Source organism: Nerophis lumbriciformis, linkage group LG03 (genome assembly GCF_033978685.3).
Source record: "Nerophis lumbriciformis linkage group LG03, RoL_Nlum_v2.1, whole genome shotgun sequence".
Taxonomy (NCBI): Eukaryota; Metazoa; Chordata; class Actinopteri; order Syngnathiformes; family Syngnathidae; genus Nerophis; species Nerophis lumbriciformis.
In genome coordinates, this window is record NC_084550.2 from 53,270,001 (window position 1) to 53,288,073 (window position 18,073).

At 40.0% G+C, this 18,073-nt stretch overlaps 1 protein-coding gene across 1 annotated transcript; it reads right to left on the reverse strand.

Moving 5' to 3' along the window:
• Positions 1-1,825: 1,825 nt before the first annotated feature.
• LOC133586863 (probable glutamate receptor) lies at positions 1,826-17,345 on the reverse strand. The gene is made up of 10 exons (XM_061939316.1): positions 17,231-17,345; positions 16,946-17,033; positions 12,031-12,062; positions 11,588-11,767; positions 11,304-11,527; positions 9,775-9,872; positions 9,486-9,703; positions 3,822-4,041; positions 2,234-2,478; positions 1,826-2,121 (listed from the first exon to the last, which is right to left on the reverse strand). Exons 2-10 carry the CDS (start codon positions 17,007-17,009, stop codon positions 2,014-2,016), a joined length of 1,389 nt encoding a protein of 462 aa, XP_061795300.1. The 5' UTR covers positions 17,010-17,033; positions 17,231-17,345; the 3' UTR covers positions 1,826-2,013.
• Positions 17,346-18,073: the final 728 nt, after the last annotated feature.

Consider the following 18,073-nt stretch of genomic DNA (forward strand, 5'->3'; position numbering starts at 1 on the left):
GATCATTTCTAAACTAGAATTAAAAAATATAGATATTCATGCTAAAATTTCAATTAGGATATAAAGTCATTGACTAAAAATAATTAAAAAGCTCCTAAAACTAGGGACATTTCTAGAAATAAAATGTTGAATCTTGGCAAGTGGCAAATTTGCAGTGTATCGAGAAACTTGGACCACTGTAATCCCCTTGGCAGATCTTTGTATTGACATTTTAACTCTGCGAGCAAACATAGAACACTGCGGTCCAAACTTGTGATTTTACGCAACTGAGGCATTCCTCAAGGGACCCTTTTAAGTACTCTCTGTTTTTGTTTTTCAGTAATGTCATTTATGTAACTAAGGTGTTGCTGTAGCTTGTTTACTTCAGATGCAGTCAGTAGTCATTTGTTCAACCTATTTAGTTATAGTGGTGTTCCTCAAGGTTCCATTCTTGGTCCTCTCTTTTTCATCATTTGGGTTCACTTCAAAAAACTTGAGAGAGATTTTTGCAGCTGATTCTTAAAAACTCTAGAGCAGGGTTGTCAAACTTATTTTCATTGAGGGCCACATTGTAGTTATGGCTGCCCTCAGAGGGTCGCTTGTAACAACGAATTATATATGAATTTGCCTATGCATTTGATTATTATATATAGTTTTTATATACACATATACATACAATTGGCCACACATAATGGTAAATGGAAAAACTTTACCATCGTTTTTACTTTATTCTGGCAACTGAGCTGCCAAATTTTTACCGTTAAAAAAACTGTGATACTGTTTTACCATTAACAGTAAAAATCACAACCATAGATCATACAGTAATAACACTGGCAGCTCAGTCAACAGAATTTCCTGTAAAAAAACAGTGGTAGAGTTTTTTTCAATTTACAGTAATATGCTGTTAAAAAAACATCGGAAATTTTACATTAAAATGTATTGTCATTTTGATGGATAACTTGCTGTAAAACCATACGTCAAGCAGAAATTTAAGTATTTTAAGAAAATAAAATGTTTGGAAAGTATGATAACCTTCACTTCCCATATTTTTCTCCTTTCTGGGTTGCGGGAAACGTATGCAATTGTGTTAGAGAGCTGCTGGACACTAAACACTGCATGACTGCAGTGGAGGAGTGCATCAAATACCGAAAAATGCCCCAAAAATACCTCGCAAAATAAAAGCATGTTTTATTGGAGTATATTTAGAACGATATTTAGACTTATTATTTTGGTTTATTTTGTCAGGAAAACTTTCGTCAGAACGACTCAATTGCACAGCCTCACACGGTTTATTTGTCCATTCTCTCTATACACGACCCTGGGGTTATGCTCAGTGGCCTTGTGGTTAGAGTGGCCACTGAGCAGATCGGTAGGTCGTGAGTGCAAACCCTAGCCGAGTCATACCAAAGACTATAAAAATGGAACCCATTACCTCCCTGCTTGGCACTCAGCATCAAGGGTTGGAATTGGGGGTTAAATCACCAAAATGATTCCCGAGCGCGGCCACCACTGCTGCAACATGGGGATGGGTCAAATGCAGAGGGTAATTTCACCACACCTAGTGTGTGTGACTATCAGTGGTACTTTAACTTTTTAACTTTTATGCGGCTGTGTGAAAGGGGCTCATGATGACAAGGATAAGCTAGGTCGGGTCAAGATGTCTTGAGGATGTGACAGAATCCTTAAAGTTGCCCTAAAATAGACGGATGGCGTCAAAGACAAAATCATCATTTCAGAATTCTTTCTTTTTTTTTTTGCTCACTTCGTCAAAAACTTAGAGTTCGGAATTAACGAGGAGCATGTCCAAGTAAATCAGATGCACAAAAGCAGCTCCAAAACACACTTTTCAGACACTTTTAATCTTGTTTGCGTACTGCGATGTTTGCATATTTTATGCATATCAGTGAGAGTTGTTAATTGCTATTTAACTACCATTGTGAATGTCAGTTATTTTTATATAAAGGTTCGCTATGTAAAACTACAGTTAGTGGTCGTGTCAAATGAGAAGGAAAAGAAGCTATATGAAGGATGCGTCTATGCCTTGTCTGTATCTTTATCGTCGGCAGGCTCTTCAGCTCCGTTTGCATTCTTGCTCCTAAAACGCAAGCTGAGCTCCTCAGTCAGGACCCGGCAGAAAGTTGTCTGTGTGCAGGATGTAGTAAAACACAGTATATAATAATATACTAATTGTATATGACTGTTGCACTGCGAGCTCAGGATTGTGATTCCTTGAGTGATGTCATTGAGCACCTACCTTCTGCTCTGCCGCATTGCTGCGACTCCGGGAGGAGAGCTCCAGGACGGCCAGCAGGGCTCCCAGCGTCAGGCCCAGTGCAAGAACCACAAACATGCCCTTGAGACTGTGCGGCTGCACAGCTGTGGACTTGGCTTTGTCCAGCATGCAGCTGCTGGCCCACCATTTACTCTGAAGATAGGCCAGCTCACCCGCCTCGCTCAACTGCAGGATGGCAACGCTCAGGTTCTTGAGGATTGGAGAACCTGTAACAAAATATAGGACTTGTAAACAATGTTCCCTCTAATTGTTCATGTGTGTGAGCAAACACAAAAACTCCCTGAGCATTCAGTGGAGCACATGTGAGCAACATCACACGTGGCAATACCAGCAGCACACCTGTCTCAAACCAATCTTTTATTATAACACTCAAATGAGAAGAGTCATTTTCATGAGATTATTTTATAATATTAGTGATTTGGCCCACTTGTAATGAAAATAAAAGAAATCTTGTTTTTCGTAAGCTATGGATTAGTGTTGTACAATATGTCTGGGTGGGGGTCCTGCTTTGGAAATCATTTGTACCCCTTTCAGAGATCACATTTAGTTCCCCTTAAACATCCTCATGTTGCACAATGAAATGTAAGCATAGGATGAAGTGTGCATTCCTGTAACTTTCTCTAGTAACAACATTCCATGATTAATATCAATACATTAACATTAATAATAAATGACAGTAGACTAAGCACACATATGACTGGGGAGTCATAGTGTAACTTTGTGTGGTGTTTGAGTTGTCCGACTTTTTGTGTGGCCTTAAACGCACCAGTGGCTTAGTGCTATGCGTGTTGGTGACAGATGACAAGTTGGTTTTGGCCTGGTTTGTACGGCAGAAAATGACTAGTTTTTCGAGAGAGAAGTTTTTTACTCATGTTTTTGGTGTGGTTATGGCCGAATATAAACAGTTTTGCTCAATAAAGTGATCGATATAATTCCTGTCCTCGAAGATAGACGTTATAATAATTGAACGGTGTTCAATTGAACGGTGTTGACGAACACCGTTAGGGCTGCTTGTTGTCACTGTCACTCAGAGTTGCATTGCAAAATTATACAGAATAAATTATATGTTTATTTTGTTTAGAATTCAGATGGTATTTGATTTGGTGCGCGGCATATATTTGCTGTGCGCAGAGGACGCTTGAGCAGTGCGCAATTGCGCAGGCGCGCACCTTAGAGGGAACGTTGCTTGTAAATGATCTGAAAGTAACACTTTTACTGTGGAGAAATACAATATATTGTAATAAGATTTATTTTAAAAATCTATATTTTTACCATAGAGATGATTTCCTATTGTTATATACACAGTGGATAGATACTAAATAAAATGTTTTATTCTTACTCTTATTAAAGTGTATTATTTTTAGTGCTATTATTATACATAATAGTACTATTTTTGAAAAAAACTACAATTTAATATGTTAATCCGATACTGTTTGGTTTTTTTTGACTGATATTAGAGATCAATATCAGATCGGGACACCCCTAGTTACCCAACACCATTCATGTTAAAGCCTTGGCGGGTGTTGTTGAGAATGTTAAATAGTCTCACCAAGCGTGGCAGCTATGCTGTATCCCCTCATGCCGACCACCTCATGTGTTCTGACCAGATCACAATGACGCGCCACGGCCAAGTCAAGAGAGACGGACTCTCCTATGAAGGCAAAGTTGCCCTCTTTTGCCCGCTGGATGCCTTCATCCATGGATGACACAAAACTTTCACTTCGCTCCATGTGCTCATAAATCCTGCGATACACCGGGTTGTCGGAATTCTGTCCGAAAGAGAGGAAAAGAGAAGATACAAGACGCCAAAACCAGTGAAGTTGGCACATTGTGTAATTCGCAGAGGTGGGACCAAGTCATTGCTTTGCAAGTCACAAGTAAGTCTCAAGTCTTTACCCTCAAGTCTCGAGTCAAGTCCCGAGTCAAGACAGGGCAAGTCCGAGTCAAGTCCAAAGTCAAGACTGGAAAGTCTCAAGTCAAGTCCCAAGTCCAGCATTTTGAGTTTCGAGTCCTTTCAAGTCATTTAACCACAGACTAATATATTTACACAGATTGTGTATGCTTTTAAAACGCTGTATTTATTTATTAAAACAAGTGCATTTGAAATTGCAGGGAAAAAGATAGTGCTGACATTGCACTTCAAAATAGCACTATTAACCAGTCATTTTAAACATGTAACTCATTCCTTTACAGAATAAACACATTTGAAAAAAAAACAAGTGCAACTGTCCTTATTTGCACAAGTGTTAACATTGTATTTCCATGGCATATTGCATTGTAACTAGTTCCACAGCAGTTTCTATCCTGTTCTTACCTTATCTCATTGATCTCATCTCATACTGTATGTGTGTTTATGTGTGCGTACACATGAAAAACATAACAAATATATGAACATAACAATGAACAGAGTTGTACTTTTTAGATGTCAGGACCCTATGCAATATGTACACATATTCTTAATATAGTATACATTTTAACTGACCTTTATTTGACTAGGTTTGTCTTTTTGTAGGTGGCTAAAATACGCGGTGCTGCTGACTGCCGTCTAACGTTACGTTACTGTGTGTGATACATTGACTAACGTAACGTTATGTATAGGTACCTCATGAAACCCTGCTTAAAAAAAAATCACTTGACAAAAAGTATGAATAAGGTAGCAAACTGCAGTGGACGCAACAGATTGCCGTGTTTGCAATGACGTTATAACCATAGACATCTTATAAGTAGACGCAGCATTGGTTGCTGTGACGTGAGCAATTTGGCCGCCATCTTGAAGTGCTGATGAGGAGCCGGCGAGCAGCCGAAACTGACAGATGACAGGTAGAAAACAAAGATGGTGGTGTTCACCGTTTTCCTGCTCAAATGAGCAGACTGTTGAAAATAGGAATCGGGGGATTACTTTTCACAAGTGAGATTTAACATTAACGTACTATTGGTTGTATTTTATGAAAATAATATTACCACAGAGTTGAGAAGGATCAAAGATCTTCAATATTTGTATGTGAAAATCACAAAGAAATCTTCTGGGGGAGGATGACACCCCTACAGGGGTTTGGTTTACAAACTTTCAGCCCCACCTAAAACAAAATTCACCAGCCGCCACTGATTATGATGCATTCTCATTTTAGGCAAAGTATAAGACAATACTTTCTTAACAGTATAATTGTAACCAGGAATCAGTCTTCAAGTAACAATATTCAAATACTAACATTGTTGGGTTGAACAGAATTTGGTTTTATTCTGAATCCAGTGAAACAGATTGGTGGTTTTAGCTGATATGAAGACTTTCAGGTGTTTATATATGTTTAAGTATTTGGCAGACGCTTTTATCCAAAGCGACTTACATAAAATAATACATATAAAACAATCACTGCAAACATGATCATTTAAGGGAAGAATGTAATAGAAAATATCAATACAAAGTGTCAAGACAGAACAAACTCTCTGCTGCTGAAGCAACAGAGATACAGTCTATAGGTCCCTAAGATATATAGATATCTAATGTATTCATACATTGTTTATGTAGGATACACACATATGTATATATAACCTAATCATATTGTTTCTTCAATTTAAAAATAGATTACCGTTTTTTTCCCCCTTCTCTGGGATTATATTCCCAGTTTTGATCTCGGACGTCTGGTCATTTATAGTGTATAAGAATATTATATTACTGTTAAGCAAACTATGAATAATAAAACACGCCAAAACATGTGTCTGTTATCATGGCTACACGTATGACAAAAAAGGGGGTGAAAATCAGTCGTATTCAGTGAGGTAAAATGAATTAAATGCGCTGACAGTTCATTGCTCCTGCCAAATTAATTGCACTGAGTGGAGCGGATCACCACTCCAAGATGGCGGCCACGCGCCTCGTCTGCGCCAGTAGGCAGTAGCGCTCGATGCTGCGTCTACTTATAAGATGTCTATGATTATAACGTTAGCAGTGAGTTTGCAGCCTCACTGATTTAACTACACAGCAAATAAAAGTCACGTTACTTAGCCAATAAACATTATCTTACATTCAGAACTTACCCTTCTTTGTGCAACTTCAAATGTCGAACGAAGTTGGAAGTTGTTGCGTCTCCGTCTGTAATATTCGAACTGCGTGATTTGCATACCGCAATTCGTTTTTTGTTGACCAAGTCGTAGTTTTTATACCCGAACGAAACCAACTTTAACATAATTGTTTATCACTGGCACGTTGTTGGACAACTCTAGTTCATTGGTTGTCCTGCAATTTGATTGGATGAATGCTGTGTGATGAAAACAACGTATATCTAATTTGATTGGCTGTTGTACTGACAGCACACCAGCTGACAGGAATAACACGCTGATAGACAGACGAAGAAAATGAAAAATACGAAGCGCTCCCAAATAACTTTTTAAGCTTTGGATTCTGGGGAAAGTGGCAAGTCATGTCAAGTCATGTCAAATCAAAAGGCTCAAGTCCAAGTGAAGTCACAAGTCATTGATGTTAAAGTCTAAGTCGAGTTGCAAGTCTCTTCACATTTTGTCAAGTCGAGTCTAAAGTCATCAAATTCATGACTCGAGTCTGACTCGAGTCCAAGTCATGTGACTCGAGTCCACACCTCTGGTAATTCGTAAGTAAAAACAGAATACAATGATTGGCAAATACTTTTCAACTTCTATTCAATTGAATGGACTGCAAAGACAAAATATTTAATGTTCGAACTGAGAAACATTTTTTGTTGTTGCAAATAATCATTAACTTAGAATTTAATGTCAGCAACACATTGCAAACAAGTTGGCACAGGGGAATTTGTACAACTGTGTTACATGGCCTTTCCTTTTAACAACACTTGTTTGGGAACTGAGGAGACCAATTTTTGAAGCTTTTCAGGTGGAATTCTTTCTCATTCTTGCTTGGTGTACAGCTTAATTGTTCAACAGTCCGGGGTCTCCCTTGTGATATTTTAGGCTTCATATTGCACCACACATTTTCAATGGGAGACAGGTCTGGACTACAGGCAGGCCAGTCTAGTACCCGCACTCTTTTACTATGAAGCCATGCTGTTGTAACACGTGGCTTGGCATTGTCTTGCTGAAATAAGCAGGGGTGTCCATGATAACGCGGGGCCTCACCTGCCATCATGGAAAGAAAAAAAATGTAAAAAGAAAAAAAATTAATTAAATTGTTATATGTATTCAGTGATTATACTATAAAGTTATTTTCCATTTAACTTCACCAGTTTTAGATTATTTTTATTCAAAATCGCTGAATTTTCACATTTGCCGTTCAAATACTGAGAAGAGACGGTGCGGTGATCAGCAGCCAGTTGAGGCACGTCACTCAGTTGTGCCTCAACATGGATTGCGGACTCGGCTAACTGCTGGCCTGCTGTGCAGTGAGACCATATTGCTATATGAACTATATTATACATTTCCATAGTTTAGTTAGCTGAGGTATATAATGTACAGTGTATTTTGTCAACAACTGTATGTGTGTAACGTATTTCTTGTGCTGAGCAATCATAAAACTGCTGCAAAGACGCACAGTGTGAGGCTCGCAGTAATCCCGCCTCCTGGTGCCAGTTAATGCACCCCCGCCGCAGAATGCACCCCCCGACGGGAGCGCCACACCAACCAAAGCCCACACCCAAACCCTTCACATGAAAGATCGAATCCACCCAAAAAAAGTCACTTAACAAGAAGCCAAAAAGTGCAAAAACAACAATGCTCGCGCCGGAGGAGCCGTGAACGACTGCAGGGACACAACATTAGGTACACCTTCAGACTGCAGCACTGATTTCATATTTCATTCATTCACAACTCCTCCAACACGAACACCACTGTTCCCGCACTTATAAGTAAAGGTAAGACCATAATAACGTTTTTTTAATTAAATGTGCTTTTTTGTGTGCTATAGTTTGTATGTGTAAAGTTAAAGTTAAGTTAAAGTACCAATGATTGTCACACACACACTAGGTGTGGTGAAATTTGTCCTCTGCATTTGACCCATCCCTTGATCACCCCCTGGGAGGTGAGTGGAGCAGTGGGCAGCAGCGGCGCCGCGCCCGGGAATAATTTTTGGTGATTTAACCTCCAATTCCAACCCTTGATGCTGAGTGCCAAGCAGGGAAGAATGCTGGTATGAGCTTTTAAACATAACCCGTTAACTGCTGCCAATCAAATGGTGAATAAGATACTCTTTAGGGTTCATATGTTTGTAAATCTGACTGTGATGAAGTCAGTGCCTCACCAGCCATGTACCTCACCGCACGTCACTGGGCCTTCACAGATGTGTAAGTTACCCATGCCTTGGGCACTAATAAACCCCCATACCATCACAGATGCTGGCTTTTGAACTTTGCGCCTATAACAATCCGGATGGTTCTTTTCCTCTTTGTTCCGGAGGACACGACGTCCACAGTTTCCAAAACGATTTGAAATGTGGACTCGTCAGATCACAGAACACTTTTACACTTTGCATCAGTCCATTTTAGATGAGCTTGTGCCCAGCGAAGCCAGCGGCAGTTCTGGGTGTTGTTGATAAATGGCTTTCGCTTTGCATAGTAGCGTTTTAACTTGCACTTACAGATGTAGCGACGAACTGTTGTTACTGACAGTGGTTTTCTGAAGTGTTCCTGAGCCCATGTGGTGATATCCTTTACACACTGATGTCGCTTTTTGATGCAGTACCCCCTGAGGGATCGAAAGTCCGTAATATCATCGCTTACGTTCTCTGAACCTTTTGATGATATTATGGACCGTAGATGGTGAAATCCCTAAATTCATTGCAATAGCTGGTTGAGAAATGTTGTTCTTAAACTGTTTGACGATTTGCTCACGCATTTGTTCACAAAGTGGTGACCCTCGCCCCATCCTTGTTTGTGAATTACTGAACATTTCATGCCACCCACTTGTTCCCAATTAGCCTGTTCACCTGGGATGTTCCAAATAAGTGTTTGATGAGCATTCCTCAACCTTCTCAGTCTTTTTTGCCACTTGTGCCAGCTTTTTTGAAACATGTTGCAGGCATCAAATTCCAAATGAGATAATATTTGCCAAAAATTTAGTTTTCCAGTTCGAACGTTAAATATCTTGTCTTTGCAGTCTATTCAATTAAATATAGGTTGAAAAGGATTTGCAAATCATTGTATTTTGTTTTTATTTGTGATTTGTACAACGTGCCAACTTCACTGGTTTTGGGGTTTGTAGAAGCAAGGAGGAGGAGTTCATCATAACACACCTTGAAGAAAGCCAGAGTGGAGGATGCGCTCAGGCATCCATACTGGATCACATCCTGATTGGCCAAGTCCTGGAAGCCTTTCACCGTCAGCTGAGTGGACTCGGGGCTCTTCGAGGAGCTGAGGTTGGAGAAATAACAAGCCAGGATGACCACGGCGGCTAACCACCAGCTGCAGCAGACGACCCGGCCGGAGAGTGCTCGGGGGTGCGGACCGGCACCTGCAGGCGACAGGAGGAAAGACGTCACATGCAGAGAAAACACAGAAAAAACGTCAGATTATGCGCCTTACCTTGCAGAGTCAGCGCCCCGACTGCGTACCAAAGACTGTAGGCAAGGCTGAAGGTGTTGTCTTCACTCCGAGGACGACGCCACTCACACGGGCTGACTCTGGAAAAAAACACAACCTTCATAACTCATGAATACTTGTGAATACTTTCCGGATGCACCGGAAGGTATTCACAGCGATTCACTCTTTCCACATTTTGCTAGGTTACTGCTTCATTACTAAATGGTAATTCGTTTTTTTCCCCTCAAAATTCATCAGACAATATCCGATAATAATGTTTTTTTAGTTTTTTTTCCAGAACTTTCCTCCAGAAGGTCTTATCTTTGTCTATGTGATGTCAGATGAAACAAAAATTGAGTAGTTTGTTTTTTTACTCATCCTCCCCCAGCGTTTACCTTTTTCACATCTTTTACGGGGCATCTTGTGGCAACCCATCAGCGTTCCTGTTCTGTAACCCTGTACACTAGAGATGCGCGGTTTGCGGACACAACCGCGGAGTCCGCGGATTATCTGCGGGTCGGGCGGTTGAAATAAAAAAAAATTAGATTTTATCCGCGGGTCGGGTCGGGCGGTTGAAATTAAAGAAAATTAGATTTTAAATAGATTCAGGCGGGTGGCAGTTAAACCAATTCGGAAATATATATACATACCGTAGTTAAATGTTGTTACCCACATACGAAAAACGAGCAGGCACCTGCAGCATGCCACAACAGAAGAAGAAAAAAAAAAAGAGATGGCAACGCCGGCAGCAAACGTGGTACGCGACAAACTAAAAAAGGGAATACTAAAGACCAGGGGAAAAAAAGGCCAGAAAAGTTCAGCGTGGACTCGTTTTTATGAGGTTGTAAATCAGGATGATAGTAATGCTGGCTACGTGATTTGCAAGAGCTGCGACGCTGTTTATGTCTACGACAGTCACAAAACCGGGACATCTAACATGGTGCATCACATTTGTGCAAAACCCCCGAACCTCCACAAACACCCTGAGCATGAGCAGTTTCGTCCGCCGTGATCCCAGAAGAGTGCCACAGGATGTTAAAACAAGATAGAACGCAGCTGCCTGCAGCAGTTTGAGTGGCGCGAGCGCGCTTGGAGGTGCGCTCAGCGCGGCTCCCAGATGATTGCGCACTGGTGTGCGTCTGGGCTGTGACAGCGTGGCACGCATTGAATGTCTCTGCTGCATTGGATCAGTCTCCTTTCTTTAACAGGCAAAAGCTTTATAACCTCACTAATGCCTTGCATCGTCTATATTAGATATATAACAACGGGTGGGTGGCGGATGGCGGGCGGGTGCGGTTTTGATTAAATGTTAGTTCGGGTGGATGGCGGATGGTTGACAACTTTTGTGATGCGGTTGCGGATGAAATAATTGCCTATCCGCGCATCTCTACTGTACACTGTTTGTTTGTCTAATCTTGAACAGGTTTGTGCTGAAAACAAAGTTTTGTTGTACTTGTGCAATGACAATAAAGACCTACCTACCTAGTTTGACCCTGTAACAGATCATTTCTATTTGATGTTTCTCCACCCACCTGGACACGATGGAGAGGCAAGCGGCGGTTGCCAGGTATGCAACAATGATGCCAGCCCATGTCTTGGCTGAAAAGGGGGCGAGGAAATCGAAGAAGCCAGTTCCCTCGGAGATGTCTTTCCTCATCAGGATGCTTATTCCCGTCTGCATGAAGGGTTTGGTCATCCCGACCGCCTTCTCCCGAGCCGCCGTGAGGGTCAGCGGCGCTATGGCCAGGTCGGCTTCCTGCCAAAAGATGAAGCCTTGCAGCAGCAACTCCTTTATTGAGGGTTTTTCGCTTCTCACCCCTCTCACGACTTCGCCGACCATTCCGTTCCAGTGTCCGTTGTCATCCTGCCTGCCATAGGAGCCATCTTTAACCAGGTGCACTTTGTACTTGAAGCCCACCTTCTTGGCTACTTCAGACAGCAGGTCCATGCAGAACCCTTCCAGCTGGGAGCCTTGGGGCATTGTGTAAGGCTCTTGCTGCACAGTCAAAGGAAGCAGATAATTCAACGGTGATTTATTGTACACAAGGGCGCCGAAAAGGGGGGGTAAAGGAGACGGATTCTAGGGGCCTATGATGGAGGGGGACCCAGAGAGGCCCCTAATGATGATGAAATTATAATACAGAAAAAATAATGACACTGTGTTGGGGGCCCTGTAAAGATTCTTTTCATGGGGCCCAAAATCCCTAGCGGCGCCCCTGATTGTACATGCAGCGTTATTAGGAATGACAGAAAACTCACCATTATTGTTGTGATCCTCAGCTCTGGTTGTGCTAATAAGGGAGAAAAGGAACAATAAATTACAAAACCAATAAAGTTGGCAGAATACAATGATTTGCAAATCCTTTTCAACTTATATTCAATTAAATAGACTGCAAAGACAAGATATTTAATGTTCAAACATAGACACTTACCGGTAATTTTTTTTTTTTGCAAATAATCATTAACTTCGAATTTAATGGCAGCAACACATTGCTAACAAGTTGGCACAGGGGCATTTTTACCACTGTGTTACATGGCCTTTCCTTTTAACAACATTCAGTAAACGTTTGGAAACTGAGGAGACCAATTTTTTTAGTTTTTCAGGTGGAATTCTTTCCCATTCTTTCTTGATGTACTGCTTAAGTTGTTCAACAGTCCGGGGTCTCCGTTGTGGTATTTTAGGCTTCATATTGAGCCACAAATTTTCAAAAGGAGACATGTCTGGACTACAGTTCAACTACGTTTCTGGCTGTTGTTGAAAAATGGCTTTCGCTTTGCATAGTAGAGTTTTAACTTACGCTTAAAGATGTAGCAACTAACTGTGGTTACTGACAGTGGTTTTCTGAAGTGTTCCTGAGCCCATGTGGTGATATCCTTTACACACTGATGTCGGTTTTTGATACAGTACCGCTTGAGGGATCCAAGGTCCGTAATATCATCGTTACGTGCAGTGATTTCTCCAGATTCTCTGAACCTTTTGATGATATTATGGACCGTAGATGGTGAAATCCCTAACTTCCTTGCAATAGCTCATTGAGAAATGTTGTTCTTAAACTGTTCGACAATTTGCTCACGCATTTGTTCAAAAAGTGGTGACCCTCGCCTTATCCTTGTTTGTGAATGACTGGGCATTTCATGGAAGCTGCTGTTTTACCCAATTATGGCACCCACCTGTTCCCAATTAGCCTGTTCACCTGTGGGATTTTCCAAATAAGAGTTTGGTGAGCATTCCTCAACTTTCTCTGGCTTTTTTGCCACTTGTGCCAGCTTTTTAGAAACATGTTGCAGGCATCAAATTCCAAATGAGCAAAAAATAACAACGTTTTCCAGTTTGAACGTTAAGTATCTTGTCTTTGCAGTCTATTCAATTGAATATAGGTTGAAAAGGATTTGCAAATCATTGTATCCTGTTTTTATTTACGATTTTCACAGCGTGCCAACTTCACTGGTTTTGGGGTTTGTAAAATATTCAATTTTAGGTACAAATACTGTGAAAGTCAAACATTAGAGAGCAAAACAACAGGCTATATGCATCATACATAGTATATAAACCATATTACATAACAAAAACATAGTAGTAAACTTCAACAATTACAAACCAAAGCAGCAGGGAGCACTATAACCGTGAATATGAAGGCCATATCATCTTCTTTTTGGGGGAAATTACAAAATTAGAACAGCTCATTAAAAACAAATTGGTATATATATATATATATATATATATATATATATATATATATATACATACATACCGGTATATATATATATAAATAAAATAAACTAAAAAAGGGGGAAGAATATTTATTCTTGGTAGAGTTTAAATATTTACAAAAATAATAGAATTAACTATATAAAAAAAAAGAGACAACTATGAACTAAAAATGCAAATCCGCATTCTTGGTTGTATTAAAATATAAAATAAAAAAACAAGAGAATTTTTTCTTTTTCTTTTGCAGTTTAAAAAATAATACATTAACAAAAAAGGAGAAAATGTTCATCCTTGTCTTATAGTTAGGGTGTCCCGACTTTCACTTCCCATATGATCCCAATTTTGGAGCCTTGATTGTTGGCCGATACCAATATTCACCCGATACGATACCAGCAGGAATCATAGTACATATTTACATTACTTTTGTAGTGTGAAATGTTAGAAAGGGTTCGATCAAATTAAATTAGTCAAACAGAGAACAAGGTATGAAAAAAAAATACAGTTATTTGTATTTCTTTATGGTGTGGAATGTTAGAAAGGGTTTGATCAAGTGAAATTAGCCCAACAGAGAACAATGGTAATGAAATTATTAACGTTATAAAATTTGAAAAGTTTTTGAAGCAGAGTGTTAATTTGTGTTTTGGTGACACTTAGTGGCCATGATAATTCATTAAATTAAGGGCGTGACCCAGGAAGTTGAATGATCCAGAAATGTTTGTTACTGGATACTTTCTAATATGTGTCTGCATTGGATACTTTGTATGTGTAAATAACATTTAACTATAATTTATCAATATTGACAAATGTGCTGTTTCAGGCTGCAATAATGTACATTTAAGGACACCTAAGTACGTCTAGCTCAAACCTGGGCAAATTAATGCCCAGGGTCCGCATGCAGCCCGTTACGTTAAGCTTTTCAATCTGGCCCGCCGGACATTCCCAAATAATTTTTTTGATCTTTAAGATGGAAACTGTAGCTGCCATTATGATGTGCAGTGATGTTTTCAAATCACCGTAAGTCTTAAACTATACAAAGTGTTTCAATGGTTGGAATCTGTGCTTTTGCATGATGTACTAGTTACTATGGTCATCTAAGTCACAGCAGCTCAGACAAGGCACCAAGCAGTGTGGGTGGGGAGTGTTTCCACAGAGTGTTTCCAGAGCGGCCAGCCTGAAATGCGGGTGTCAGGGACAGACGCGGAAGGAGATTTTTACAACAAAGTTCTAAAGCTTAGTGATATATCAGATGTATCGGATTTTAGGTGGGTTTATTCTTTACCCTTCGCCTTCATATTTCGCTGTGTTTGTTGCATTTTTGTTGCGATTTGCTTGATTGAAAAATATGTAGATCGTGAGGAGGTGACGTTCATATGTTGTCAATATTCAGTGTTTTATCGTTCATAGTTACACATTCTTTATTTTAATGTACATTCTGGGTGTCTTATTCAGTAAAAAAAAATCAAACTTAAACTTCCATTCCGTCTTTTAGCGTTTTTAGCATTCAATCAGATATTGTGAGGTTTTGTATTAATGTTCCTAAAAATAGATATACCGGCCCCCAGACACTTTTTTTTCTCTAAATTTGGCCCCCTGAATCAAAATCATTTTCCAGGCCTGGTCTAGCTTATTATTGTGCTTAGCTGTTGTGTAGCTGCTACCTCCTGGTAGCCAAAAGCCTACCATGTTTACCTTTTGGTAATGACTTGACTAAAATACAAGGAAAGACCACACTTGTGTGCTTAATTGGGCATATTTAGGTGTCAGCCGCATGGCTAGTCAGCTTTGGACAAATAAACGCAATGCAGTAGAAAATGGATGGTTGGATAGATGTTGTGAATGTGATCTTTTTTGCTAATATTGGACCAATATACGATATGAACATCAGATCGGGACGCCCCTAGTTATAATATTAGAAAATAATTAACAATTAAAACCATTTTCAATGTTGGAAAAGTTCAAATTAAAAAAAGCTGTCAACCAAAAATGTTTGAAATATATTAGTTAAAATATAAAATATATTGAATTAAATAAAACAAATATTTTGAAAAATATGCATTATTGTCGAGTTCAAATATTTAAAAAATATACTCTTTTTTTCTTGGCAAAGTTTAAATAATAGAAAAACAAAATAAACCACCAAAAAAATTGTGTTTTGTTTGTTATAGGACAGTATTAAATAACTAGATGAGGCAATTCCTGAAGGAATTGCGTGCGAATGCTCCAATGCTGAAGTTGAACTGAAATCCTGTATTTTTTTTTTTAGAATTGTTGAAGTAGAGCACACAATTCCCAAATAGGCTGAATATTCTTAAGTTGGAACAGTTTGAATCAGATGAAAAATGTGGGAATTGTGGAACTTTGAAGAATATCCCATTGATTTCAATGGGAATTTCCCCTAAATTTGGGAATTTCAGGAAACAAGGGGATTTTTTTTTGAAAACGGTAAAAAACTTGAATGGTCTGAATGAGTTGATGTTGGAATTTTTTTTAAAGCGGTTGAGAAATGTTGAAGTAGTAACATGTTGAATTGAGAAATGGTATTACGGAATTCCTGGGAAACCGTAAATATTTCCAGTTCAAAAAACAACTTTGTTTTTTGTCCTGATTAAGAGGAATGCTTTGACGGTGGAACGGTTCAAATGCGTTGAAAAATGTGGGAGGAGTAGTCGCCAGAAAAAAGGGTGGAAACAGGGCTTTGGAAAACCAGGAATTTTTTTTAACTTGGAAAAAAGATAGTTTAAATTTCCAGGTTGGTGGAATGTGTTGAAGGTGGAATGGTTTGAATCGCATTGGAGCATTCACACAATTAGAAAACCAACAAGGCAGCATGGTAATTGCTCATGTCTATCCCAAAAGTAACTAAATCAAAGAGTCCTTTCTTTGTGTACTTGATTTGAGGTGGACATTTCAGAGGCATATTCTTTTTCTTCTGGCCACGCTTGTCTCAAAACAGTATTTAGTTAAAGGTCGTCAATGGCATGGCGCTGTGAGACCAGGGAGGCCAGTCAAAGAGCATCAAAAGCTTTGATTCAGGCCAAAGTTTTAGGGGGGCTGCATCACCATGGGGCGGGGGGGCTTCATCCTACCAACCGTCGGATTTTCCTTTTCAAACGATGACACGTATACAAAAATTTCCAACCTCTGTCACTCTGAAACACACTAGTTCTTTGTAGCGTGCCCCACAGTGATGATTTATGACTATTTTGGCATGGAAGTCAACGGGATTTCTACACCCTTTGTCCATCTCAGCAGTTGGACAGGATGTGGAGGGTCCCTTTGATACACAGCTGAGCTGACAGATTATGCAGTTATGTCATGTCAAGGGAGTGAAAACACACAAGGAGTTTGGCAACGGAGACGAGGAAGTTGACCGGGACACACTTTGACATGTTAGGCTCCAAACAATACATATTTTGTGTTGAAAGGAAACTATTCAATATTAGTTAATGTCTGCAAGTTCCTTACCTGCGGAGCATGTTCCTGTGTTGAAGAGGAGTCCAACACAGAATAAAAAGAAGCCAAACAGCATTCTGATGAGTTGACTTTGCCTATACTGTGCATTCAAAAACAAGTAGTGGTCATTATATTGCATTTTTCTATGAAAACATAAGAAATCCATCCATCCATCCATTTTCTACCGCTTATTCCCTTTGGGGTCGCGGGGGGCGCTGGAGCCTATCTCAGCTACAATCGGGCGGAAGGCAATGATTATCATTATTAAAAATACAAGCTTTGATGGAAATGTCTTACCGCTGCACCTGAGAAGAGTCCAAGTCAAGGGGGTACAGCTGGACAGAGACCTCGAGACAGACTGAAGTGAGCCGCCCAGTGATCTGAGGAGGCCAAATTCATGAAGGACATCTTTTGTGGGAGGAGGCTGTGGAAGACAATTGGAGGGGTGGGATAGAAGCGAGAGGCCTTCCATGTTTGTATTTGCTTACTGAACGTTATTACAAGCTTGTGCAAAATTCATTTGAAGAATTGGAATTCCCTGCAGGATGTTTAGTTGAAATTAGAATTGCAGGAAATGGATTTACCGTATTTTTCGGACTATAAGTCACAGTTTTTGTCATAGTTTGGCCGGGGGTGCGACTTATACTCAGGAGCGACTTATGTGTGAAATTATTGACACATTACCGTAAAATATCAAATAATCTTATTTAGCTCATTCACGTAAGAGACTAGATGTTATGTTTTGGACATCGCAACTTGCCGTAGTTGTAAGCAATGCATGATGGGAATCCGGATGTTGTGTCGTTGTATTGAAGTGCCGGCTGAAATAAAGACACGCTAAGAAATAGCTCCGTGCCAGTCTACTTTATGGGTCGTAGACAAACTTACAAATCACGGGACATACATAACAAGTGGCGACGAGGTGGTTTGAGATCCCACAGGCGCGGTACGTCTGGAATGTGTGTGTGTAGTCACGTTTTATGAGTGGCGGTGTTTTACTGAGGAGAAGCTAACGCGGCTAGTTAGCATTTGGCGCGTCACAGCCTGCGTCTGTTGTGAATAGCGTGAAGAGAAATTTAAAAAAAAAAAGAAGAAGAGGAGACGTGTGACATCACCGGAGGGAGGACCCGTCTGAGGAGG